Source organism: Terrapene carolina, unplaced genomic scaffold (genome assembly GCF_002925995.2).
Source record: "Terrapene carolina triunguis isolate 2854851 unplaced genomic scaffold, T_m_triunguis-2.0 Scaffold210, whole genome shotgun sequence".
NCBI lineage: Eukaryota > Metazoa > Chordata > Testudines > Emydidae > Terrapene > Terrapene triunguis.
In genome coordinates this window covers 9144670-9171699 of record NW_020664561.1, presented here as the reverse complement: position 1 = coordinate 9171699, position 27030 = coordinate 9144670, and the positions used below count along the sequence as shown (strand labels likewise).

The window sequence follows — 27030 nt, the reverse complement described above, 5'->3', positions numbered from 1 at the left end:
AGCAGCAATGGTTGAGCAGCTTCCTGCTGCTAATACGGGAAGCTACAATGAATTCCACATTAACCAACATGGGGGCTAAGGCTTAGTTCTGTTGACGTGTAGGCTCCTAACCATTTCAAAGTAGGGTGGGAGGAAGTCAACAGTTGTACTGTATGCTAGTAGACAGCACCACCTTTTTTAAAGAAAGGGAGTCATGCTTATAGCAACTTATTAATTCATTAGTTTGGTACAGAACCTTCCTATCAATGATCAAGAACTTTACAAAGGGTAGAGAGTAGTTACGCTTCTGCCTTGTGCTAGTCCAAACACTGTTCTTGCATATTTCCTTTCTATGGCTACTAACTGCACTGCTGTTACTCAGCCGTGGCTCCTGCATTTTGGGGAGGTGGTTGGAAAAATTGGTGGATTGCCTGCTGCAGGCAGATGCTGGGTAAGCCTGTCACATTCAGCTTCTCCTGGGTGCACTTAAGCAAGTCTCTTGACTAGCACCAGGTATCTGCTCAGCATGCTTTCTACAGGATTCTTGCCATTGCCCTTTTGTAAAGAACGGCAGGTAAGAGCTACTTTTCAGCTCAGTGAGCTAGTAACTAGAGTTGAAGATGCAGATTTCACTCCTATAATTAAGCTGTCTTCAGCAATTTAGACGTCTGTCCTTTTGAGGTTTGTTTGACAGTTTCTCCTGCTTCCTGCATATAGAAAGTCGCTTGAGCTGGGTTAATACATTAAGGCTAGGAACCAAATAGCCAAAGGCAGCTAAGTGACATGTTGACTAACACACAATAGCTTAGGATTTTTCTTCTTTTTACAATGTTTGCATAATTATCAGTTTCACAGATGTTTCAGATGAGCAGAACAATAAAAAGCTTTTAGAGGGAAGAGACATACTTCCTACTCATCAGGGAAGAGGAGGAAACCACTTGACGGAAAGAAATGTTTATAAGTGTATTTTATTTAAATATTTTCTCCAACCTGAAACGGAAAACAGGTAAGTGTCTTTGCTTGGAAGAAGATTGTGTAAACAATGCACTTGTAGAACTGATCTCTGCAGCACAGCAAAAGTCCCATATGGAAGGTCCATGTCAAGGCAGCCTTTGGAGTAGTTTCAAATATCTAACGGCATATCCCCTTTGCCTTGTTTCTCTCGGCTTTCAACCCAGGCCTTGTTAATGGTTCTTTTCATTTCATCATCTCCCTCTGCATACATCTTTTTCAGAAGGTTCATCAGCCCCTCACCAGGGTCTGAGGTGTCATAGGAGGCTTTCCTGTAAGACAGGTGGATATGCATGAAACAAGCTTATTACTGTATTATCATAATGCCTAGGAGCCTCAGTCATTTGTAACAATTCTCTGCCAAACTTTAAATGCTTTAACGATTCTTATGCAAAAAATTGGTATTATGTAGAATTTTGCCTTGGGTTTTGTGAAAGGGTGTTACTAAGTTCATGGAGATGGTAACTAAATATAGCACTGGATCCAGGAAGTAACAAAAATCAGTCTCTGCTGTTACCATGAAATCAGTGCAAGAGCTTACTTCTTAATCAGCCTCCTACCAAGGTGACAATCCTAAAGTATCACCCGCCTATACTAGATCACATCTGTTAAACCACCGATGGACTGGCCCCTTAAGACATGTTTCACTGAGTTTTTCACTGCTAAAGAAGCCAAAGGATAAAATGGCACCTATTTTGATTTATTTGGTACCCAATGTTACCACCTGCATATCACCACAAATATAAACCATAAGCACATACATTGCCCTTACTGGCTAGCATAGGGAAACCTGCCCCATAGCTTCTCCCCTCATCTTGCCTTTGAAACTCCTTGGCTACAGTACTAATCAGCTGAAGGGCTAACTAAAAAGCAAAGGGCTGAACCAAGCTATGTTAGACCAGCAGGGGAAGCAGGTTCCCCAGTTACAGGACTCTATGCTGAGAGCCAGTCTCCAAAAGTGGACCCCTAGAGCAGGAGTTCTCAACCTTTTTTCTTTCTGAGGCCCCCTACAACATGCTATAAAAACTCCAGTGCTCAGCGAGGGAGGGGGAGGCTCTGGACGAGGGGGGAAGCTCGGGCATAGGTGTACAGTAACTCCTCACTTAAAGTCATCCCAGTCAACGTTGTTTCATTGTTATGTTGCTGATCAATTAGGGAACATGCTCGTTTAAAGTTGTGCAATGCTCTCTTATAACGTTTCGCACCCGCCTGCTTTGTCCACTGCTTGCAGAAAGAGCAGCCTGTTGCAGCTAGCTGGTGGGGGCTTGGAACCAGGGCGGACCGGCAGCCCCCCTATCAGCTACCTGCTCCCCTAAGTTCCCTGTGCCGCAGCTGCTCAGCAGGCTATCAATTGCTGGCAGTTCAGCTGTCCCTCCCCCCACTGCCATGTGCTGCTCCTGCCCTCTGCCTTGGAGCTGCCCCCGGAGCCTCCTGCTTGCTGTGCGGGGTGGGGGGGGGGGAGAAAGAGCGGGGCTAATGTCAGGGTGTCCCTCCCCCGCTTACCCCTTCTCCATATAGAGCAGGGGTAAGGACACAGATACTGGCCGCAGCTACTGTCTCAACTTCCTGAGAGTGGTGTCAGCGTACTTAAAGGGGCAATGCACATCTCTCTCTCTCCCACACACAGGGTGTCTCTCTCTCTCTGCCATGCTGTCTCCCCTCCCTCCATTCCTGCTGCCTTGTAGAGTGTGAGGCTACATTAACAACAATGTGGTAACCCTTGAGGGCTCAGCCGAATGCTAGTTCATCATTTAGCAGTAAAGCATTCCCTGGGAAATATCCCACCCTCTTCCACCCTCTGACTCCTGCACCTCAACCAAGCTTCACAATCATCATTGCTATGTACAGTATTAAATTGTTTGTTTAAAACTTTTACTGTGTGTATGTATTTTTTTTATATATATATGTTTTTTGTCTGGTGAAAATTTTTCCCTGGAACCTAACCCCCCCCCCCCCCCATTTACATTATTCTTATGGGGAAACTGGATTTGCTTAACATTGTTTCACTTAAAATCGCATTTTTCAGGAACATAACTACAACGTTAAACTGTAGTTTGACTTCTATTTTGGGTGGGCAGCGGCCAGTGGGGCTGGAGCCACCTCTGCACGGGGAGGTCCGGGGAGGGATTGCCACCTTCATCCCCTGACTCACCTCAGCAGGTCACCCGCCTGTCTGGGTTGGCGGGAGAGTGGGCGCAACCAAAAATTATAACTCAAAAGTAGGGGGCTCAGCTCAAAAATTTGAAAACAGCTCAGGGTGCAGGGAGGGGGGTAGCTAGGGGCTGGGTACTGGGAGGGCTCCCCTGCACCAGCAGGAGACAAGGGAATGCCGCAGCTGCATGCTCCATGGCACCAGCCAGAGAGCAGCAGCTGTCCTGCACTGCCTGGCTTTGGTTTCCTGCCTCCAACCTGACCAGTGGGTGGCGAGTGGAGGGGAGTGCGTGGAGCTGCCCCGGGACTGCCCTGTTCTTGCACTGTAGCAACGGGGCGGGGGGGGGGGGGGGGGGGGGGCCGGGGGACTCCCCCCCCAGGCCCCCCCAACTCTGCTAATGGGCTCAGGGCTTCTGCTCCATGGGGAGCGCCGGGGCTTGGGGCGCTAACCCTGAAGCTCCCTGCTTCAGCCCCTCTAGAGGTGCTGGGGCTCTGGGTTTTAGCCACAGGGCCCCATGGTCCCCCGAAAGGGTTCGTGGACCACCTGTTGAGAACTGCTGCCCTAGAGTGTGACAGCAAGATTGTCCCAGCTGATCTACAAAGTGGCTGGGTCCTGCAACTTTAAGGGATTTATAGATTGTGACTAACACCTTGAATAGGGAGTCAGTGCAGACCTTTGTAGAGCTGGCTTAGTGGTAAAATACTCCATAGCAGGAGACATAGGTTCAATGACCAGTACCCAGTCCCTTGTACTGCATGCACCAGAAGGAAGCAACAAACTGCTAATGAATTATGAGATATGGATGCAGAAAGAAGGTAGTTTTGATCAGAATTCAAACTTTTCAGCTAGCCCAATCTCTACCCGTGAGCCCTCAGAGGATTTGCTGGCAATGCTGACAGGCTCCTGTTTTATTCCTCCTTAAAAGACTGCAGGGCCAAGCTACAAAGGAGGGACATAAAGAGCCTCAGGCCATCAACAGAGATGTGGAAAACACTCCATTACCACCTGCAGGGAAAAAGCCTCTAAGAGCATTTAGTCCCAATTAGAGCAGCTCCTACTCAGGAATACAGCCTCCAAGATAGGAACATGTGGCTTGATGAACAGTTAACTTTAAGCCTCTCATTGCTGGTCTTCCCCACAGTTCTCTAAACTTCCTGTGCTGCACCATTCGCCAATATCTATTAAAACCATTTAAGGATGTACCAGGTGTATCCCACCTGAAGCATTCAAGCAGTAGAAGGTAGAAGGATTTTAGCAACTCAGTGCAAATTCCTTCCCAGTGCACTAATCTTTGGTGCCAAAGGAATCCCCAGATCAGTTGATTACTAAGATCAGGGAAACAGCTATGAAATAATTCTCAGGCCGTAAAACAGCTTAAATACTAGGCCCTTGGACCAACAATTCTCATTTTGTAGATTAGAGATGTTAAAGTCACAGTACACATCTGCTTTCTTTGGTGACTAATGCAATTTTGTTAGGGGTGGAGTGAAGGGAGGGACACTCACTCTTTCTCCTTGCTCTCTTTTTCCACCTGAGTCAGGCAATCCCATTTTTCCTCCCGTTTCTTCCTACATAATACAAGGATCATATCCGTCTTGATCTGTAAAGGGAGGCAAAGGAAAAAAAAAAATCTGACGGTAAGATGTGAATTAAGGATACTTATTGTAGGAGATACTCATTGCATCCACAATAATTAAAGTAGCAGAACAGCTTCTGGTATTATTCTATTGCTGGATGCTCATAACTTTCTCAGAGAGTTGCTGTCTGGGCTAGTTTTTTCTTATATGGGACATATTTTTAAATCAATATCAAGTATTTGGCTCTGGGGCACTAAGGGTTACTTTGTTTTGAACACTCTAATACTAACTGCTCTTAGACATGACTGTGTTCCTTTTAAAGGGAGATGGAAAATACTCTATGAATTCCAAAACACCCCCCCACTGCAGGAGCAGACTGGCCCACAATACTTGAGATCCTGAAAACATTGTGGTCTGTCTGGTCAACGGCCTTTTTACCTGGTCAGAGGGACTAGAGACCAATCAATGTTAAAGATCCTATGCCTAGTTTCTTTCTGTGGTGGTTCATAAATATTACACCCCAGTGGAAAACTGGGGGAAAGGATTAGTATGAGCTTTTCTAAGGACTGTCTCAGAATCAATGATCAGATACAAACTTTTTGATCCCTGAAACTCAGGCACACCACCCACCTAACCTCTAGCACTACTTAGCACCACCTGGAATTAGAAGAAGTTATCTGCTGTGGTCTGTGCTAATAGCACAGCATCCCAGCTTATGACTCCAGCCAGTCCACCTCTGCACTTTTTACTCAAACACAAGGACTCAGCTTATATTTTCAAGAGTCTGTGGATTTTGGCTTAAGGACTCAAAAAAAACCTACAGAGGCACACAATGCACCTCAGTCTAGACTCTCAACAGCCTCTGCTTTTCCACTTCAGACCCACAACCCACTTCTAATCTGATCTGCAACTCCCTCTGCTATTCCAGTATTTTGTGATGAGGATAAATGGCCTAAGAGTCCAGTAACGATAACATTTAAATCAGGGGTAACTCTATTTGAACCCATATCTCCAGGGATAAAAACCTAGTCTGAAGACATCACCAATCCTCAGTGCAGCACCCCAGTGAATTACAAGCAAGATCCTGTGTACTCAGCTGTAACTTTGACCTAAATTCTGTAATCAGACCCCTGCATTCTGCTTCAGATCAATAAAAACCTCACTGTTTTTTAATTCAATACAATATGAAAAATGAATATCTCTAGAGTATCCCCTCATTATTTAAGCTGATGTTAAATTCAATTTATTTTACACTGCCCTACAGAATTGTGGACCACAACCCACATTTTTAAGTTATATATGTCTAGGAGTGTTCTCAACCTGCGGGCCGCTTGGGGCCCAATCAGCACAGATCTGCGACCATGTGACATCCTTAGGGCCATAGAGGTAGTATTGGATACGGCCCACAATGGTAAATAGATTGAGAACCTATAGGTTTAGGCTGACCAGGTGTCCTGATTTTAAAGGGACAGTCCCGATATTTGGGGGGTTGTCTTATATGGGTGTCTATTACCTCCCAGCCCCTGTCCCGATTTTTCACACTTGCTATCTGGTCACCCTATATATGTCATTGAGGGAAGCTGTAAATGTTGGCAGTTGAGTATGGGGCATATGTGGCTTTTGGCACATAGGAATGGGAGGTAATTTGGGTTTACAGATAGGCACATTAGCTGGAAGTTAACTATTCCAGCGTTGATTATCTTAATGACATTTTCTATCATTCAACTTCAAAGCCAACATCCCACTGAGATAAATGGGATAGCTCAGCTCTTGTTTCAGGCTGTGTACAGATTCAGGCATCTATTTACTTTCTGGGCTTGTCTACCTAAATATTTTGTTTGTGGCAAGGAAAGCTGGGGCGTGAATCCACTCCGCACTAACCTGCAGCGCACTAGGTGTCCATTTGGACCCTGCTGCGTCACATTAAGAGTTTGTTCAGGAGATATCAAAGCACACTAACAAACTCTTAGTGCACCTCAGCAGGGTCCATATGGACAGGTAGTGCATAGCAAGCGAGCACGGGGTAAATTCACACTCTGGCTTGCCACGAACTAGACAAGCCCTTTGTGTAAACAAGCCCTCTCTTCATGTTTGGAAAAATTTTCTTTGCAACCATAAGGGCTAGATACGGGGATATTTAGGAGCCTAAAGATGCAGAGACACTTAACAGGATTTTCAAAAGCACCTAAGCAGGTTGGGTGCTTAACGTCTATTGATTTCAGTGGAAGTTAGGGCCCAGACCGTCAAAGGTGTTTAGGCGCTTTTGAAAATCCCACTAAGCATCTGTCTGCATCTTTAGGAACCTCTATACCTATGAAAATCAGTCCCTTGATGTTTTAAAATAAAAGCATGGATTCTGGCACACAATTCTGCAGCAAGGAGTTGATTTTGCAGCCACAGAACACGTGAAAGTCATCATTACAATTTCCCTTTAGAGGCTGAAGAGAGCAAGAGAGAAGGTTTGAGGTTAGAACAATCCTATAAGGCTAAATTGGAGGATTCTACTGAATCGGGCTAAGATGACTCAGATGGTGAGGGGGTCTATATAAGTACCTACAAAGATAAGATACACAGACCTTCCTTGAGCTGCCTTCCACAGAGATGGGTTTCAGAAGGTTATTGAATGTCATGGAGTAATTCTTCCCATTCAGATTCTTCACTAGCAGATCAAATGACCTAGAATGGAGAAAGAAAGGAGGTGTGTAACGAATGCACACACTTTACTTCCCTATCATATACGATATGCAAACTGACCCTTAACAAGAGAGGGATACAGTCCCACTCCTTGGGAAACTGGACCCACGAACTTTTGTTGTTTGTCCAGGACTTTCTAATTCCCTACTTGTTGCAATATTGGAAGATTCCTTGAAAGGGCTATTGTCTAAAGGTTACAAGGAACTACAAGTCAGAAGTCCTGCTCAGATTTCTTTTTATGGCTCTACCACAGACTTGCTGTGGGACCTTGGGCAAATCACTTAACTTCTCAGTGTTTCAGTTTTGTCACTCATAAAATGGGGCTAATGACACATCCCTTACAACAGTGTTTTATGGCTTAATTAGCATTAGTAAAATGCTTTGAGATCCTCTGAATACAGCTACATATGCATGTGCCAAAGTATTGATCCTCTGAATACTGAATTGATCCTCTGGTTGCGCAGAGGGGACTGAGGGATGGTGAAGAAAATTGGCAGTATGTGACCTCCAGAAGAAGAAAGAGGAGCGTCCATGTACCAGCAATGGAGATACAGGTGAGCAACCGTTTTCATGTTCTCTCCACAGTTACTAATGCGGAGAGTGGAGTAGATGATACATCTGAGAGAAGGGAGCAGAAGGAGACTCCACCGATTGGAAGGCATGAGATGCACTGTCCTGGGGATGGGGGTTCCACGACCACCGCTCCCAAGAGAAGGAGGAGGGTGGTAGTGCTCGGGGACTCCCTCCTCAGGGGGACTGAGTCATCTATCTGCCGCCACGACCGAGAAAACCGAGAGGTCTGCTGCTTGCCAGGAGCTAGGATTCACGATGTGACGGAGAGACTGCCGAGACTCATCAAGCCCTCGGATCGCTACCCCTTCCTGCTTCTCCACCTGGGCTCCAATGATACTGCCAAGAATGACCTTGAGCGGATCACTGCAGACTACGTGGCTCTGTGAAGAAGGATAAAGGAGTATGAGGCGCAAGTGGTGTTCTCGTCCATCCTCCCTGTGCAGGGAAAAGGCCTGGGCAGAGAACATCGAATTGTGGAAGTCAACGAATGGCTACGCAGGTGGTGTCGGAGAGAAGGCTTTGGATTCTTTGACCATGGGATGGTGTTCCAAGAAGGAGGAGTGCTAGGCAGAGACGGGCTCTACCTAACGAAGAGAGGGAAGAACATCTTCGCAAGCAGGCTGGCTAACCTAGTGAGGAGGGCTTTAAACTAGGTTCACCGGGGGAAGGAGACCAAAGCCCTGAGGTAAGTGGGGAAATGGGATACTGGGAGGAAGCACGAGCAGGAGAGTGCAAGAGGGGAGGACTCCTGTCTCAGACTGAGAAAGCGGGACAATCAGCGAGTTATCTTAAGTGCCTATACACAAATGCAAGAAGCCTGGGAAACAAGCAGGGAGAACTGGAAGTCCTGGCACAGTCAGGGAACTATGATGCGATTTGAATAACAGAGACTTGGTGGGATAACTCACATGACTGGAGTACTGTCATGGATGGATATAAACTGTTCAGGAAGGACAGGCAGGGCAGAAAAGGTGGAGGAGTTGCATTGTATGTAAGAGAGGAGTATGACTGCTCAGAGCTCCGGTATGAAACTGCAGAAAAACCTGAGAGTCTCTGGATTAAGTTTAGAGGTGTGAGTAACAAGGGTGATGTCGTGGTGGGAGTCTGCTATAGACCACCAGACCAGGGGGATGAGGTGGACTAGGCTTTCTTCCGGCAACTAGCAGAAGTTACTAGATCGCAGGCTCTGGTTCTCATGGGAGACTTTAATCACCCTGATATCTGCTGGGAGAGCAATACAGCGGTGCACAGACAATCCAGGAAGTTTTTGGAAAGTGTAGGGGACAATTTCCTGGTGCAAGTGCTGGAGGAACCAACTAGGGTCAGAGCTCTCCTAGACCTACTGCTCACAAACCGGGAAGAATTAGTAGGGAAAGCAATAGTGGATGGGAACCTGGGAGGCATTGACCATGAGACAGTCGAGTTCAGGATCCTGACACAAGGAAGAAAGGAGAGCAGCAGAATACGGACCCTGGACTTCAGAAAAGCGGACTTTGACTCCCTCAGGGAACTGATGGGCAGGATCCCCTGGGAGAATAACATGAGGGGGAAAGGAGTCCAGGAGAGCTGGCTGTATTGTAAAGAATCCTTATTGAGGTTGCAGGAAAAAAACCATCCTGATGTGTAGAAAGAATAGTAAGTATCGCAGGCGACCAGCTTGGCTAAACAGTGAAATCCTTGCTGATCTTAAACACGAAAAAGAAGCTTACAAGAAGTGGAAGATTGGACAAATGACCAGGGAGGAGTATAAAAATATTGTTCAGGCATGCAGGAGCGAAATCAGGAAGGCCAAATCACACTTGGAGTTGCAGCTAGCAAGAGATGTTAAGAGTAATAAGAAGGGTTTCTTCAGGTATGTTAGCAACAAGAAGAAAGTCAAGGAAAGTGTGGGCCCCTTACTGAATGAGGGAGGCAACCTAGTGACAGAGGATGTGGAAAAAGCTAATGTACTCAATGATTTTTTTGCCTCTGTCTTCACGAATAAGGTCAGCTCCCAGACTGCTGCACTGGGCAGCACAGTATGGGGAGAAGATGACCAGCCCTCTGTGGAGAAAGAAGTGGTTCGGGACTATTTAGAAAAACTGGACGAGCACAAGTCCATGGGGCCGGATGTGCTGCATCCGAGGGTGCTAAAGGAGTTGGCGGATGTGATTGCAGAGCCATTGGCCATTATCTTTGAAAACTCATGGCGATCAGGGGAGGTCCCGGATGACTGGAAAAAGGCTAATGTAGTGCCCATCTTTAAAAAAGGGAAGGAGGAGGATCCGGGGAACTACAGGCCAGTCAGCCTCACCTCAGTCCCTGGAAAAATCATGGAGCAGGTCCTCAAGGAATCAATTCTGAAGCACTTAGAGAAGAGGAAAGTGATCAGGAACAGTCAGCATGGATTCACCAAGGGCAAGTCATGCCTGACTAACCTAATTGCCTTCTATGATGAGATAACTGGCTCTGTGGATGAGGGGAAAGCAGTGGATGTGTTATTCCTTGACTTTAGCAAAGCTTTTGATACGGTCTCCCACAGTATTCTTGCCAGCAAGTTAAAGTAGTATGGGCTGGATGAATGGACTAGAAGGTGGATAAAAAGCGGGCTAGATTGTCGGGCTCAACGGGTAGTGATCAATGGCTCCATGTCTAGTTGGCAGCCAGTTTCAAGCGGAGTGCCCCAAGGGTCGGTCCTGGGGCCGGTTTTGTTCAATATCTTCATTAATGATCTGGAGGATGGCGTGGACTGCACTCTCAGCAAGTCTGCAGATGACACTAAACTGGAGGAGTGGTAGATACGCTGAAGGGTAGGGATAGGATACAGAGGGACCTAGACAAATTAGAGGATTGGGCCAAAAGAAACCTGATGAGGTTCAACAAGGACAAGTGCAGAGTCCTGCACTTAGGACGGAAGAATCCCATGCACTGCTACAGACTAGGGACCGAGTGGCTAGGCAGCAGTTCTGCAGAAAAGGACCTAGGGGTTACAGTGGATGAGAAGCTGGATATGAGTCAAAAGTGTGCCCTTGTTGCCAAGAAGGCTAACGGCATTTTGGGCTGTATAAGTAGGGGCATTGCCAGCAGATCGAGGGATGTGATTGTTCCCCTCTATTTGACATTGGTGAGGCCTCACCTGGAGTACTGTGTCCAGTTTTTTGCCCCGCACTATAAGAAGGATGTGGAAAAATTGGAAAGAGTCCAGCGGAGGGCAACAAAAATGATTAGGGGGCTGGAGCACATGAGTTATGAGGAGAGGCTGAGGGAACTGGGATTGTTTAGTCTGCAGAAGAGAAGAATGAGGGGGGATTTGATAGCTGCTTTCACCTACCTAAAAGGGGGTTCCGGAGAGGATGGATCTAGACCGTTCTCAGTGGTGACAGATGAAAGAACAAGGAGCAATGGTCTCAAGTTGCAGTGGGGGAGGTCTAGGTTGGATATTAGGAAAAACTTTTTCACTAGGAGGGTGGTGAAGCACTGGAATGGGTTACCTAGGGAGGTGGTGGAATCTCCTTCCTTAGAGGTTTTTAAGGTCAGGCTTAACAAAGCCCTGGCTGGGATGATTTAGTTGGGATTAGGTCCTGCTTTGAGCAGGGGGTTGGAAGGGACCTCAGGAGGTCATCTAGTCCAACCCTGATATCCTATGATTCTATGATTGATGGACAATTTAAGATTTTAACCCAGAAGGGGACTCAATACAACAGGCCTCTGAATCTCAGGTACAGCTCTTCCAATATGCTCTTCCTGGTACAGCATAGCAACAGTCTGGACTCACCTCTCTGTAAAGTGGACCTGCACATTCTCAGCTGGAAGCTGCTGCACTCCATTTAAAGTGATGTAAATCTTCACAAACTTATCCGACTGATCCCAACCTGAAAGGGAGAAAATCAGATAGGTTTCTTCCAGCCTTCCTCTGCCTGCTCATGAGTGGTGTTCCTTTGAAACAACCATAGCTACCCCAAAAGAGAGCATGCCTTCCACTATAGGCCATACAATACTGAAACTGCCTTCAGAGGGCAGAGGGAAGCCATTAGCTGCTCAAAGAAGGGTGGAATGGAAGAGGGGAGGCCAGGCATGCCCTTTGGGGCTCTGCTCCCCTGGTCCCCATAGTGCATCAAAGAGCAACTCTACCACAGCAGGGAGAAGCAAGGCACCTCTGCCTGACAGCGGAAAGGGGTGGGCAGGATCAGAGCTGAGTGGCAGGTTTGGCTGCATCTCTCCTGGCCTCCTCCTTTGATGCCCACTTTCACCCAGTAGTCTATTCAATTGGGGCAGGGTACTGGACTGTGGGCACTATCTCCACAGATCAGCATGTTGGACACTCCCTGCACTTTTTGCTTGGATTGAAACTGAAGAGCACCTGCTCTTTCCCTCATATCTGCCAAGTATTGGGAGGGGTTAGGGGTGTGCAGGACAGGGACCAGTAATCCCCTCCCCATTAATGCTGGAAGATTTGGGACTGCTTAAACCTGCCACCCTCCCCACCCACTGCAATTAAACCTGAAGAGGCTCTCAATGCCCCACAGTGGCAGCTGCTGGGCTACCTAGCCTGCCGGATTTCCTGCTGGTGCCAGGAAAGGGGCTCCTCCTCAGATAAAGCAGGGATGGAGGCTTATTTTTGCTTTGGAGCCAAAGCTCTTGGGATCCCTTAACCCCTCTCACCTTTAAAACACAATGCCCATGTTGGGCAATTATCATCCCTCTAATTTAAACACACACACACACACAAGGTGAGTACGAGTGACAAACTGAGTTAACCAGTTAACCACCAGCTGGCACTAATGCTCTGTCCCATTTACATCATTGATCTTAGTGTGATGTTATATGATTAAAATATGACCATGTGAATCATTGTTGCTACCACTGTTATATAATTGCAACAAATCTTGTACAAAGTATGTCATGTAAGGGGTCTATGGAAAAGTTATGATTTGCTTAATATGATTATCCTATTTGTATGCATGCATCATTTTTATATCTAAAGTTATGAATATTGGCTCTATACCTGTATTTCAAATGTGTTTGCTTCTGGGTACTACCCATAAGGTATTTAGCCAGCACATTGTGAAGGGACTATTCAAGTTGAATGGCCCATCAAGGAACACTTAACTCACAATGGACCATGGAAGACGCCTATCCACACCTAGGGTTGCCAACTTTCTTATTGCAGAAAACAGAAAATTCTTGTCCTGCCCCCCTGCCCCGCCCTTGCTCACTCCCTCCCCTTCTCTCCCCCCCCTTGCTCATTTTCACCAGGCTAGGGCAGGGGTTGGGTTTTGGGAGGGGATACAGGCTCTGGGCTGGGAGTGTGGGCCAGAAATGAGGGGTTCAGAGTATGAGAGGGGGCTCTGGGCTGGGGCAGAGGGTTGGGGTGCAGGCTCTGGGAGGGAGTTTGGGTGCTAGAAGCGGCTCAGGGCTGGGGCAGGGGGCTCTGGGAGCTCCAATGGGAGCTGCGGAGCCAGCGCTCAGGGCAGTGCCTGTGCCAAGGAGTCGGAGGGACATACCAGCAGTTTCCGGGAGCTGCACGGCGCTGGCCGCTGCAGCCAACTGGACTTTTAGTGGCCCTGTCAGCTGTGCTGACCGGAGTTGCCAGGTCCCATTTTGACCAGGCGTTCTGGTTGAAAACCAGATGCCTTGCAACCCTATCCTCACCTGATGGACTTTCATATGAACGTTCTAACTAGAGTATGGGTAATGGCCTCTGCTGTAACTCAGCAAAGCATGCAAGGGCATGTGACTAAATCATGACCCTAAATTTCATCTTGTTACCTGTATTTTTCCACAAACTGTGCAGAGGGCTTTGTTTGAAACAATGGCTTTTCCTCCACATGGCAGAAACTACCAAAGGCCCTGGAAACATCTCCATTTTGCCTCTTTCCTGCTCTGATCTCTGGACTATGGACTTATACTAATGGGATCATTCTAACCAAGGGACTGAGGACCTTCCAATGATTTGGGAGCAACCAGAGACTTAACCAGTTAGCAGTTTATGCCATCACTGCTTCAAGCCTTATCCAAGAACTCTTTGCAACACTGAAAGCTCACTATCTCTACTATGACACTGATCTCAGAACTGTACTCATGTCTGTATGTATAATGATCTTTTAACCAATACTCTCTTTTCTTTTTCAATAAATTTTAGTTTAGTTAATAAGAATTGGCTGTAAGCATGTATTTGGGTAAGATCTGAAATATTCATTAACCTGAGAGGTAATGTGTCCAATCCTTTGGGATTGGTAGAACTTTCATATTTGACTTGGCAGTCTGGGTGAAAGCCCAAGGCTGGGTTGCTTTAAGGGAACTGCGTTTTGGCTTCTAGGTAACCAGTAAGGTATTATAGAAACTGTTTTGTGGCTAGCTTGGTGGATCCAAGTATTGGAATGACCACCAGCTTTGGGGATTGTCTGCCCCATTCTGCAGTTTGCCCTAATTAAGTAACCTCAGTGTGGCTCCCCTGAGACTCCGGTCACACACAGCTCTGCAGGAAGTGGGGGGTGGAAGAGCAATCCTACCATAACTGTTGATTTTCACTGTGTATCCCCCAGCTGGTGGTTTCTCTTCCTCTGTAGTGTCTTCTTTTAGCTTGGGTGGTGGCTGGTTCTTGATTTCCATCTCTAGCTTGTACTTTTCTGCCATCAAGACATCATGAGTTCTTTTTCTTGTGGCTTTTTTCAGGAGCTCTTTCACCTCTTCCAAATCTTTCTCTAGCTGGGTTTAAGAACAGAAGATCATATATGTAAATTAAACACATGCCTCTTTATCTGAGGTTTACTGCTGAGCCCATTCACTCATCTCAGCCACAGAAACTGGAGATGGACTATATGACTGAACAGGTCTTGTCCATCCCAACCCCACACCCTGGGGCCAATGTAGGACTGCTACCTATAGTGCTTTGCCCAGTCTAATATTAAATATTGCAAAGCAACAAGAATATTGCCACTTCCCTATTCAACAGTCTGCACATTTCTTCCAACGTTTAGCTTGCATTTTCCTCTCTAAAAACTCCAGATGTTTTAAGTTGTTTTTACTCATTGAGGCAGAGACTTTTTCTTCTGTGTTTGTACTAGCATAACGGGATCCTGGTCCAGGACTTGGACTCCTAGGTGCTATGATACAAATAATAAATAAGAAGAAAATATGAGCTCCCACACTGGATCAGACCAATGGTTCATCAAGCCTAATATCCGGTCTCTGACAGTGGCCAATACCAGAGTGTACAGGATAGGGCAATTTGGAGAGACCCACCCATGTCTTCTCGTTTAGGGTCCCCCCCCCCCCCCCCCAAGCATGGGATTACATCCCTGACCATCTTGTAATAGATGGAGCTATCCTCCATGAACTTATCTAATTATTTTTTGAACCCAGTTATACTGTTGGCCATCACAAAATCCATGGCAACCAGTTCCACAGGTTGTTTGTTACATGAAGAAGTATTTCCTCTTGTTTGTATTAAACAGGCTGCCTATTAATTTCATTGGGTGATCCCTGGTTTTTGTATTGGGTGAAAGAGTAAATAATACTCCTCTATTCACTTTTCCACATCATTCATGATTTTATAGATCTCTATCATATCCCCGCTTAATCATCTCTTTTTTAAGCTGAAGAGCCCTAATCCTCTTAGTCTGTCATTGTATGGAAGATGTTCCATATCCTTGATCATTTTTGTTGTCCTTCTCTGAACCTTTTCCCGTTCTGAACTGGACACAGTATTCAAGATATGAGTGCACCATGGGTTTATATAGTGGTTTATATAGTGGCATAATGATATTTTCTATCAGTTAATAGTTCCTGACATCCTGTTAGCATTTTTAACCGCTGCTGGGCATTGAGCTGAAGTTTTCAGAGAAATATCCACAATGACTCCAAGATCTCTTTCTTGAGTAGTAACAGCCAATTTATACCCCATAATTTTGTATGTACAGTTCATCTGCCATTTTGTTGCCTAGTCACTCAGTTTTGTGAGATTCCCCTGTAATCAGGGCCGGCTCCAGGGTTTTGGCCGCCCCAAGCAGCCCAAAAAACCCCCCCAAAAAATCGCGATCTGTGGCGGCAATTCGGTGGAAGGTCCTTCGCTCCGAGCGGGAGTGAGGGACCGTCTGCTGAATTGCCGTCGAATAGCTGGACCTGCCACCCCTCCCCGGAGCGGCCGCCCCAAGCACCTGCTTGCCAGGCTGGTGCCTGGAGCCGGCCCTGCCTATAATTCTTTGCAATCAGCTTTGGACTTTACTATCTTGAATAATTTTGTATCATTTGCAAACTTTGCCATTTCATTGTTCACTCCATTTTCCATATCATTAACGAATATGTTGAACAGCACAGGTTCCAGAACAGATCTTTAGGGGACCATGCTGTTAATCTCTCTTCATTATGAAAAGTGACCGTTTATTAGTATGCTTTGTTTCCTGTCTTTTAACCAGTTACTGATCAATGAGGGGACCTCTTATTCCATGACTACTTACTTTACTTAAGTCTTTGGTGAGGGACCTTGTCAAAGGCTTTCTGAAAATCCCAGTATATTGATTAATCACCCTTGTCCACACACGCTTTCTTGACACCCTCAAAGAATTCTAATAGACTGATGAAGTCATGACTTCCTTTTACAAAAGCCATGTTGACTCTTGCCCAACAAATCGCATTCATCTATGTGACTGATAATTCTGTTCTTTAGTGTCTACCAATTTGCCCAGTACTGAAGTTAGGCTGACTGGCCTGTAATTGCCAGGATCACCTCTGGAGCCTTTTTTAAAAATTGGAGTTACATTAGCTACCTTCCAGTCATGTGGTACAGAGGCTTGTGTGAATGGTAGGTTACAGATGACTGTTAGTAGTTCTGCAATTTCATATTTGATCTCCTTCAGAACTCTCGGGAGAATACCACCCGGTCCTGGTGACTTGTTACTGCTGAATTTATCAATTTGTTCTAAAACCTTTTCCATTGGCACATCAATGTGGGACACTACTCCACATTTGTCACCCAAAAAGAATAGCTTTGATGTGGGTATCTCCCCCACATCCTCTGCAGTGAAGACCCATGCAAATAATGACTTTAGCACCTTTGTCATTTCGTGTCCCCACTGCCTATTTGGCAGGCTTCCTTCCTCCGACGTGCATAAAAAAATTCTTACTGTTAGTTTTTGTGTCTTTAACAAGTTGCTTTTCAAACTCTTTCTTGGCCTCCCTTATTATATTTAACCTGCCAGAGTTTGTGCTCCTTCCTATTATCCTCAGTAGGTTTTGACTTCCAAATTTTAAAGGATGCCTTTTTGGTGGCAATTCTTTTGGTCCTTTTATTGTTTTCTCTGATTTGGGGTATACATTTAGGATGAGCGTCTTTTATGGTGTTTTTAAAAATAGTCCCCTTGCTGCTTGCAGGCATTTCTCTCTTGTGACAGCACCTTTTAATTTCCATCTAACAAGAGTTCTCATTTTTGTGTAGTTTCCCTTTTAGAAGTTAAACGTTACTATGGTGGTAGTTTTGGTATTACCCCCCCCTCCCCCAAACAAGGATGTTAAATGTAATTACATTATGGTCACTATTACCAACTGCTTTAACTATAATTACCTCTTGGACCAGATCCTGTGCTTCACTTAGGACTAAATCTAGAATTGTCTCTCTCCCTGTGGGTTCCAGGAGTAGCTGCTCCTCTAGGCAGTCATTTATGGTGCCTAGAAATGTTATCTCTGCATCACTCCCTGAAATGATATTTACCCAGTCAAATGAGGATAGCTGAAATCACCCACTGTTATTGAGCTTTCTGCTTGTGTAGCATCTTCAACCTTCCTTAGCATTTCACAGTCACGGTCACCATCCTGGTCAGGTGGTCAGTAGTATAGTCCTACTAACCATGGAATTTCTATCCAGAGAGATTCTTGTGGCACAGTTTGTTTCATTTAAGATTTTTACCTTATTTAACTACTTAATTTATTAAAGAAAAAAATGAATACACACAGAGAGATGATAGTGATATCCCCATGATAAATTTCAGAAACATACGGTAACTATTTATCCTGCATTTCTGGCCATCTCACCTGCACTCTGCCCACTAAATGTTTCTTAGGACACTTTCATTTAACCACCTGAGCACTTTCAAACAGCAGCCTTAAAAATCAACCTACTGGAGAAGTCTTTCCTCAGTTCTAACCACTTCTCAGATGTTAAATCCCCCTGCAAAAGTTACACTACTTTAAGATACAAGACAGACAGACAGCATTCAGTCTTGGACCAGCAACATAGTAGTCCAATACCATACAACCTTTCCAAGGTAGAAACTGGAACTTTGTGCCAATAGAAGGGGGAAAACTGACAGCTTTTTCCAGTTGGACACACAGCAACTGTTCTATTACTGGTAGGTTCTGAAGGATCAGATCTTAAAATGCAGACAAGTAGTTTTTCTCCATGACAACTAAGATTGCAACTAATCACCCCAAAGCATATTCCAAAATTTTAGCTTCCACTTAAAGCTAAAGACAATAGAAATCAATATACCCATCCAATATATGGGACATTTGCCCGAGGACCATCAATTAAGCTGAAATACACATTCCCTTAGAAAGGAGTCTTCCAGCTACTCAAAGCAGTGACTCCTACCTCTTTTGGTCGAGCTAAGGAGAGAGAGACAAGAATAACTCATGTCCTGTTCAAAGTGCTCTATCATCTCCTCCTATCTGTTAATCAAGAACCATTGATGAGTATAGAAACTATATAGGAGGTAAGCTGACTATAAATAACTTGTTAGTTGACCCCAGTACAAACCAAAGATCAATTGTGACAAACTGCCTGTTATGCCAAGAAATCCAAACCAACTAGCCTTCACCCCAAATTAAAAGTTGTATATTAGTCTGCTTTATGACTCAAAGGCACTCACTCTCTGTATGATGTTTCTTTTCCTAGTGTAAGCCCTGAAAGATGTGAAATGAAAGGTATTAAATATAATCAAAGAATGTATGGACTGTGTCCACTAAATTTAGAGAAACCGTGATGGGGTGTGTACCCCTCACAGGCTTTGAAAGAGTTAACGTGGGCCTGAGAAGTCAACTTATATACCAGCCTCCACCTGGAGAGTGGGCTAGGCTTAACTGAGGATGAAGCCCAGCTGGGGAGGAGCAATTATAAAGGCAGGAAGTTGAGAGCAGAAAGGAGTTGTTTGTATAAAGTGAAGAACTCTGGGAGTAGAGAGGTTATGAGGGGAAAGCCGAGAGAGCATGTGCCCTGGAATCCTTTCCTATGTGGGGAAGTCGGACAAGAGGCCAGGAGAGGGACTAACTAGCAGGCTCTGGGAGTGCAGCAGACTCCAGTGGTAAGCTCTGATAAAAGGACAGGATTTGGACTACCAGGGGAGAGCCCAGGAAGGTACTCAGTTGAGGAACAGAGCAGCAGGGATGAGAGGTCAAACCCAAAGAGGGCAGAAATTGGTTTTAATTTGTATATTTTTTAATATGGGATTTTTTATGGGGATTCTAAGGGAGAGACCCCTGAGAAAGAGAGAAACAGTGGAAAGCCCAGAGAGAAGAGTGTGAAAACCATAGGACCCAGAGTGGGGTAGATGATCCTTTTGTGAGGGCATTAGACTGTTTTCTGTTGGACTTTGTTTCCCTGGAAGGAGTGGACTAAATCATGACCTGGCTGGAGGACCAAGTCACAGAAAGAGACTGACCATTACAGCAGCTGTCAGCAGAGGGTGCCAGATGTGGAGAGAGACGTAACACCATGCACTCCAGCAGTGAGTGACAGAAATTATATGGAATTTTGTTTCTCTAAGTGATAGTGACACTATAGAAGGGGTATGAATTGTATGGCACAAGAAGAAAAAAAAAATACTGAAATATAAGCACCTGTATATAGCCTTGAAATATTAAAATACATTGCTTAAAGGGGAAATTCCAAACAGTCTGGATAATACAGAAAATTACTGAAATATAGACCTTGAAATGAATGAAAAAAGCCTCCATTAAGAAAAGTAAAGTATCAAAGAAATGTTATACACTGATGCCATCTACTGGATATCAATGGCAACAGCAGAGAAACTGAAATCCAAGAGTCTATCCGGCAAATGGACAACAAAAATAAGAATTGCATGTGCATAAGCCCTGCCCGGCCTCCAATGAACCCTGAAACAGCATATATAGACTGAGGTCACCATGTGGGACCCCACAGTTTTGCTGAATTCACAAAAGAAGCTGCAAAATTCAATAAAGAAGGGGTTATCCTAATTAAATTCCATTCCAATATTGATTAACATTTATCAAATTAGCAAATCTATTGTCTTAGATTTTAGCTTTGAAACCTGACATCTCAACTAACTAATTAAAAAACAAAAACAAAAAACTAGGGCTGTCAATTAATCGTGGATAACTCAAAAAAATTAATCGTGATTAATCAGTTTCACACTTAATAAAATACCAATTGAAATTTATTAAATATTTTGGATGTTTTCTACATTTTCAAATATATTGATTTCTATTGCAACACAGAATACAAAGTGTACTGTGCTCACTTTATATTATTTTTATTACAAATATTTGCACTGTCAAAATGAAACAAAAAATAGTATTTGTTAATTCACCTCATACAAGTACCGTAGTGCAATCTCTTTATCATGAAAGTGCACCTTAAAAATGTAGATTTTTGTTGTTGTTCTATAACTGCACTCAAAAACAAAACAATGTAAAACTTTAGCACCTACAAGTCCACTCAGTCCTACTTCTTGTTCAGCCAATCGCTAAAAGAAACAAATTTGTTTACATTTACAGGAGATAATGCTGCCAGCTTCTTATTTACAATGTCACCTGAAAGTGAGAACAGGCGTTCGCATGGCACTTTTGTAGCCGGCATTGCAACGTAAAATTTACGTGTCAGATATGCTAAACATTCGTATGCCCTTTCATGCTTTGACCACCATTCCAGAGGACATGCTTCCATGCTGATGCTAGTTTAAAAAACAAAACAAAAACATGTGTTAATTAAAATTTGATTGAACTTCTTGGGGGAGAATAGTATGTCTTCTGCTCTGTTTCACCTGCATTTTGCCACGTATTTCATGTTATAGCAGTCTCAGATGATGACCCAGCACATGTTGTGCGTTTTAAGAACACTTTCACTGCAGATTTGACAAAATGCAAAGAAGGTACCAATGTGAGCTTTCTAAAGATAGCTACAGCACTCAACCCAACATTTAAGAATCTGATGTGCCTTCCAAAATCTGATCAGGACAGCATGTGGAGCATGCTTTTAGATGTCTTAAAAGAGCAACACTCCGATGCGGAAATTACAGCACCCAAACCATCAAAAAAGAAAATCAGCCTTCTGCTGGTGGCATCGGACTCAGATGATGAAAGTGAACATACGTCGGTCTGCACTGCTTTGGATCATTATCGAGCAGAACCCATCATCAGCATGGATGCATGTCCTCTGGAATGGTAGTTGAAGATGGAAGGACATATGAAACTTTACCGCATCTGGCACGTAAATATCTTGCAACACTGGCTACAACAGTGCCATGCGAATGTCTGTTCTCACTTTCAGGTGACATTTTAAACAAGAAGTGGGCAGCATTATCTCCTGCAAATGTAAACAAATGTTTGTCTGAGCGATTGGCTGAGTGGACTTGTAGGCTCTAAAGTTTTACATTGTTTGTTTTTTAATGCAGTTATTTTTTGTACATAATTCTACATTTGTAAGTTCAACTTTCATGATAGAGATTGCACTACAGTACTTGTATTAGGTGAACTGAAAAATACTATTTCTTGTTTAATAGCACAAATATTTGTAATCAAAAAGTGAGCACTATGCACTTTGTATTTTGTGTTGTAACTGAAATCAATATATTTGAAAATGTAGAAAAGATCAAAATATTTAAATAAATGGTATTCTATTGTTTAACAGTGTGATTAATCACATGATTAATTTTTAATTGCTTGACAGCCCTAAAAAAGGATCCCTAGTCACACTTACGTAGCTCTGGCTCTTCAGCACATCCTGGCTATGACTGCTCCAGTTACTTCTTTGCCTTCTAGTCAGATTATGTTCAGCCCTTTTTATTTTGGTGATCCCATAGCCTTTGGGCCACTACAGGCCCAGCAGTTCCAAAAGCAGGGTGGATAAAAATCCATGATTTAAAAAAACAACAACACACAACTAGGTTTTTTCCTCAAAAAGCATCTTATAAAAAAAATCCAATTTAAATAAAAAAATCCATCTAAAGAGGGATTATTAATTCTATAGTATGAGACAATATATTCATGTAATGTTTAAGAAAATGTTTTGTAAATGAGTTCCAATAGTTCATGGATTAGGGTCCCGATCTTATGGGGTTCCAGGGACTTCTGTATAGATTATTTAGGTTAAACTTTCTATCTACCCAATGGGACTCAGTGCTAAGTCTAGAAGATACCATCAGAGATGCTTAGTTTTGCAGTTCTCAAACTGTGGATGTGTCTCCAGAGATAACTTGCTTGCTAACAGCAAAAATGTTTTAAAATAAATAATAATATATAGAGGTGAGAAATAACAGACGTGAAGCCTATTGTCCCTCTGCAAATTTGTGTACACAGAGTCAATCCCTTACCTCTCTAAAAATGCAAAGTTTCAAAACGTTCAATGAATAGATTGTTGGGGGCTGAATAGATCTGGACAAGGAGAAGAAGTCTGGAGATAAATGTGAGCAGGGAGGGACAGACAGTAGAATCAAAAGTGAAACTGTTTGAGCAGCATATTCCAGAAGTCTTGAGGTCTTTCGGAGCGTAGCCTTCATTGATTTGAGATCTACCATATCATTCTCTCACTGGAAGGGAAAACCTATAATGGCAGCAGGTTGTAAAAGAGACCCAGTTTGGGAATATTTTAATGAAGTTCCTCTACTTGTGGGTAGGACAGGCATGCGTGCAAAAATGCAAACAGTGCAACAAAGAAATGCAAGGCCTGGTTGCCCAGATGAAACAACATCATGAGAAGTGTTCCTTCTCAGGAGGAAGCTGCGTTGAAGATGATGAAAGGAACATCACTTTAAAAATGTATAGTGTGTACCTTCTAAAAATGAAACCTATATCTATCTCTGAGTTGTGAAGAATATGTATTAAGTTTATAACAACCATCACGAATGCACTTTTATGTAGAAATCCATAATTCAATCAAGTCTCAAGTCTTCCTGACTAGTGATTTAAATCCTGATTAAATCACTTCCACCCTATCCAAAAGGATGCTGGGCCTTAAAGAATGTTGGTGCCATGGTCTGGTCCTTTATTTTGGGCACATGCAGAAGGCATCACACCAACCTTCAGCTCAAGGTGTTTTGAGTTCAAACCCAAAACTATGTGCTTTCTGTCTTCATCTTCTTAGCATATTGTTCAGTCTTGCCCACACCTGCTCAACTGGGTGGAAAGGGGAAGACCATTCAGTGTCTTCAAGAAGTGTCTGTGCAGCAAAAAGATACTGACCATAGCTAAGCCACTGGACATTGTTTTGATATCAATTCCTTACACAACCTCATCATTAGGAGGACCATGTCTAAATGGCTGACTGCATTTCAGGTAGGCATGGCCTGGCTGGCCTAAAACTTAACAATCTCCAGGTTCATTCTGTCTGAGACAAAGAAAAGCAGGGCTACTGGTTGCTTCAAGGACATTTCTGTTGTAGACTTATGCAAAACAGCCTTTCCTGCTTACTCTTCGCTCCATACATTTACAAAGAACTATTGCTTGGATTCTGCCTCTAGGGAGGAATCCTGCTTTGTTCTCTATCTGGCAGATCCTCCTTCCAAAGTAGGGGAGCCCAGTAGTATTCTTACCTCCTAGAGTCACCCCCATCCCATCCCATCATTCAGTTTTGGACCATCAACAGGGTAAGTATAACTGGACCAGTATAGTTATGCCAGTAAGTTTCCCTGTGTAGACAGACCCCAAGTCAGGAACTGAATGGAAAGGTTTAAGTGCAATGGTTAAGCTCCATACTAGCACAAGACCCCACATTCCTACCTGCTACAACTATCCCATGGGCCTAGAAAAAACATCTTTAGAGTAGGGAATTCCACTTGTTTGATGCCAGGAAGCAGAGGCCAGAAGTGAGACGTGTGCAGGACAATACTGTCACAGAAACTGAATTACAGATAAGTAATTACACCTTTTGTTCCTCCATTCTTTTTGCAGCACTCAGAGGAGAGGAGGATGGGGTGAGGACCCTTCCCATGGAGGTGCTGAGCTGCTAAGTATCTATGGGAAGCTGGACAGGAGGAGGGTTAAAAGGCAATGGGTTAATACAACTTAGCAAAGCACTAATACAATGCCTTTTGTCTTCAGAGCAGTTACAACCATTACATTCCACTGTGTCCTCCACGGGAAAAAGCCGAAAATTTCCCCCTTCTAATAGCACACAGTTCCAGTTTCTAGCTTTGAAAGGTTCTAAGGTATTGGACTTACCTTAATGCGTGTAGAGCAGGGGTGGGCAAACCACGGCCCGGGGGCCACATCCGGACCACCAGATGTTTTAATCCGGCCCTCGAGCTCCCGCCGGGGAGCGGGGTCGGAGGCTTGCCCTGCTCCATTCAGCTCCCAGAAGCAGTGGCATGTCCCTCCTCCGGCTCCTATGCGTAGGGGCAGCCAAGGGGTTCCGCACACTGCCCCCGTCCCAAGTGCCACTCATGCAACTCCAAGTGGCTGGGAACTGCAGCCAATAGGAGCTTCAGGGGTGGTACCTGTGGACAGGGCAGCGTAGAGCCACCTGGCTGCCCCACCATGTAGGAGCCGGAGGGAGAACATGCTGATGCTTCTGGGAGCTGCTTGAGGTAAGCGCTGTCCAGAGCCTGCATCCCTGTCCCCCTCCTGCCCCCCAACCTCCTGCCCCAGCCCTGATCCCCCTCCCGCCCTCTGAACCCCTCAGTCCCAGCCCAAAGCCCCCTCCTGTACCCCCAACTCCTCATCCCCAGCCCCACCCCCGAGCCTGCACCCCTAGCTGTAGCCTGCTATACAATTTCCATACCCGGATGTGGCTCTCAGGGCAAAAAGTTTGCCAACCCCTGGTGTAGAGTCAGCATAGCCAGTCCTATGCTTCCTTCTTCACACCCCAGTGCAGATGCCATGAAGGAGTGGCTGGAATCACAGTGTACCCCAGCTATCCCCAACTGGTTATGTACCATGTGGACCACAGGCAGCTGGAACAAGCTAATGTGTACCCTGGCTGGAGCAGATTCAGGGAGCTTCTCCTCTATTTCCTCTGTGGGAGAGGAGAGCCATCCTTTCCAAAGCACTCCCCTTGGAGGCAGAGCTCCTAGCTGATCTCTGTGGGTCTCCCACGGACCGGCAGGGAAGAAGGGCAGGCACTGGGAGCAGTTGCAGCCAGAGGTACTTTCTTCTCCTCCCCCCGTGATGGAGCAGGCAGCCTGAGTAGCTGCAGCAGGGAAGGACTAGCAGCTGCAGGGGCAGTAAGGGAATGGGCAGGGCTGGCTCTAGGATTTTTGCCGCCCAAAGCAAAAACAATTTTGGCCGCCCTCCCCCACCCCCGTTTTTTAATTACCCCACCCCTGGCCCCGCCTCAACTCCGCCCCTTCCCCAAATCCCCAGCCCTGCCTCCTCCCCCCAGGCTCTCAAGCCTAGGAGGGAGGGAGGGAGAGAAGCGGCGCCCGTGCTGCGGCCACTCGGGATCTCCCCCTCCCTCCCTCCCAGATTTGAGAGCCTGGGAGGGAGGGCAAGTAGCGGTGCGCGAATCAGCTGTTTCGCGCGCCCTGGCAGCAGCAGCGGAGGTGAGCTAGGGCAGCTGGGGCACATTTTTAGGGGCGGCATTCTGGCGCCGGCCATGCCGCCCCTAAAAATGTGCCGCCCCAAGCACCAGCTTGTTTTGCTAGTGCCTAGAGCCGGCCCTGGGGAAGGTGGGAGGAACACTGACTCCCGTGGGGACAGGGCCAGACCCAGACCCAAACCCTTCCATTTAAAACGGCAGCTCAGGGAGCACATAGTAACGCCTAATCACACAGGAAGTAGCTCAGCCAGGCAGGCTGCAGGGCCACCAATTCGAGGCTGGAGGGCCAGCAGGGCTGAGTGCCCAGCAGCTCACAAGGCAGGGAGGGGGCCACTCATTTGCCATATTGTGCTCGCAGGAGAGAACTATGGCGTGTGGCCCTCCCAGAACTCGCGTGTGCGCGCCCGGCAGGGCGCAAGGAGCTACCCGCGCACCTGGAGCAGGGGCAGGGCATGCTGGGGCACAGGGGGACATGCTTCCAGGAAGGGGTAACAGAGCCCAACCAGCTGGCCCGAAGGCAGGCGCAAGACCTGCCCCTACCAGCCCTCCACTGGGCTGTGGCCCCACATTCCCTGCAACTCCCCCCCCCCGGCCCCGTGCCCCCCGCCCGCCCCCCCGTGCACTTTGCCCCCCCCCTGCAAGACCCTCCCCCAAGACCCACTCCCTGCCAGCCCCCCGTCCCCAGGCGCCCCTCACCTCCTCCCGCGCAGACGCCATGTCAGGGATGCTGTGCCGCGGCGCCCCTTCCGTACTGCACCCGATCTGGGGGGAGGGACCGCCTGACACTGACACAGCCGCAGCGGCGGCTGTTCCCGCCCCGCCCCTCTGGAACTTTCCGGAGCCCCCGTCCGCCACGCCCCCTAGTAACGATCCCAGGCTTCAGCTTCGGAGCAGGAGCCGGGACCACGCCCCTTAGCGACCAGAGCCGCATAAACCACGCCCCTTCTCACTCCCCGCAGGAAGATGCATAGAGTTCGCGGGAGTCAGAGCGTCCTAGAAGGTCCCACTGCGCAGCTGGTATAGGCGCTCGGCGGCCATTTTATCGCCGTGCGCGCTGCGAGTGGGAACGGAGTGGGCGGGGCTGTCAAAGGCGCGACGTTTCCAGGGAGACAGCCTAGCTGAGGCGCCACTCGGGCTGTGTTAAGGGGTGTTCGCCGCGGGGAGGCGGGCGCCTCTGGTCAGGGGGCTCCGGCTCCATCGCTGCCCGGCGTGGGGCTTTGTCCCAGTTTCGCTCCCCCGCAGCTGGTGGCCATCACCCCTGCGGTAGCGAGTCTCTTCTGGCCGGAGCACTGGGGGTCGGGTCGCTCTTGGTTGGCCAGTGGCCGCCCAGGGGAAAGGGC

General features: G+C 46.2%; 1 protein-coding gene across 2 annotated transcripts; it reads right to left on the bottom strand.

Annotated features, from left to right (window-relative positions):
- Positions 1 to 928: 928 nt before the first annotated feature.
- On the bottom strand, positions 929 to 26488 carry LOC112107358 (calcyclin-binding protein). 2 transcript variants are annotated; one of them, XM_024201016.3, is made up of 7 exons: positions 26387 to 26443; positions 24080 to 24168; positions 14478 to 14673; positions 11741 to 11837; positions 7296 to 7395; positions 4648 to 4742; positions 929 to 1262 (listed from the first exon to the last, which is right to left on the bottom strand). In XM_024201016.3, exons 2-7 carry the CDS (start codon positions 24143 to 24145, stop codon positions 1103 to 1105), a joined length of 714 nt encoding a protein of 237 aa, XP_024056784.1. In that variant the 5' UTR covers positions 24146 to 24168; positions 26387 to 26443; the 3' UTR covers positions 929 to 1102. The 2 variants fall into 2 exon arrangements, with proteins under 2 accessions (XP_024056784.1, XP_024056785.1); XM_024201017.2 differs by lacking the exon at positions 24080 to 24168 and having other exon boundaries at positions 26387 to 26488.
- Between the last annotated feature and the right edge of the window lie 542 nt (positions 26489 to 27030).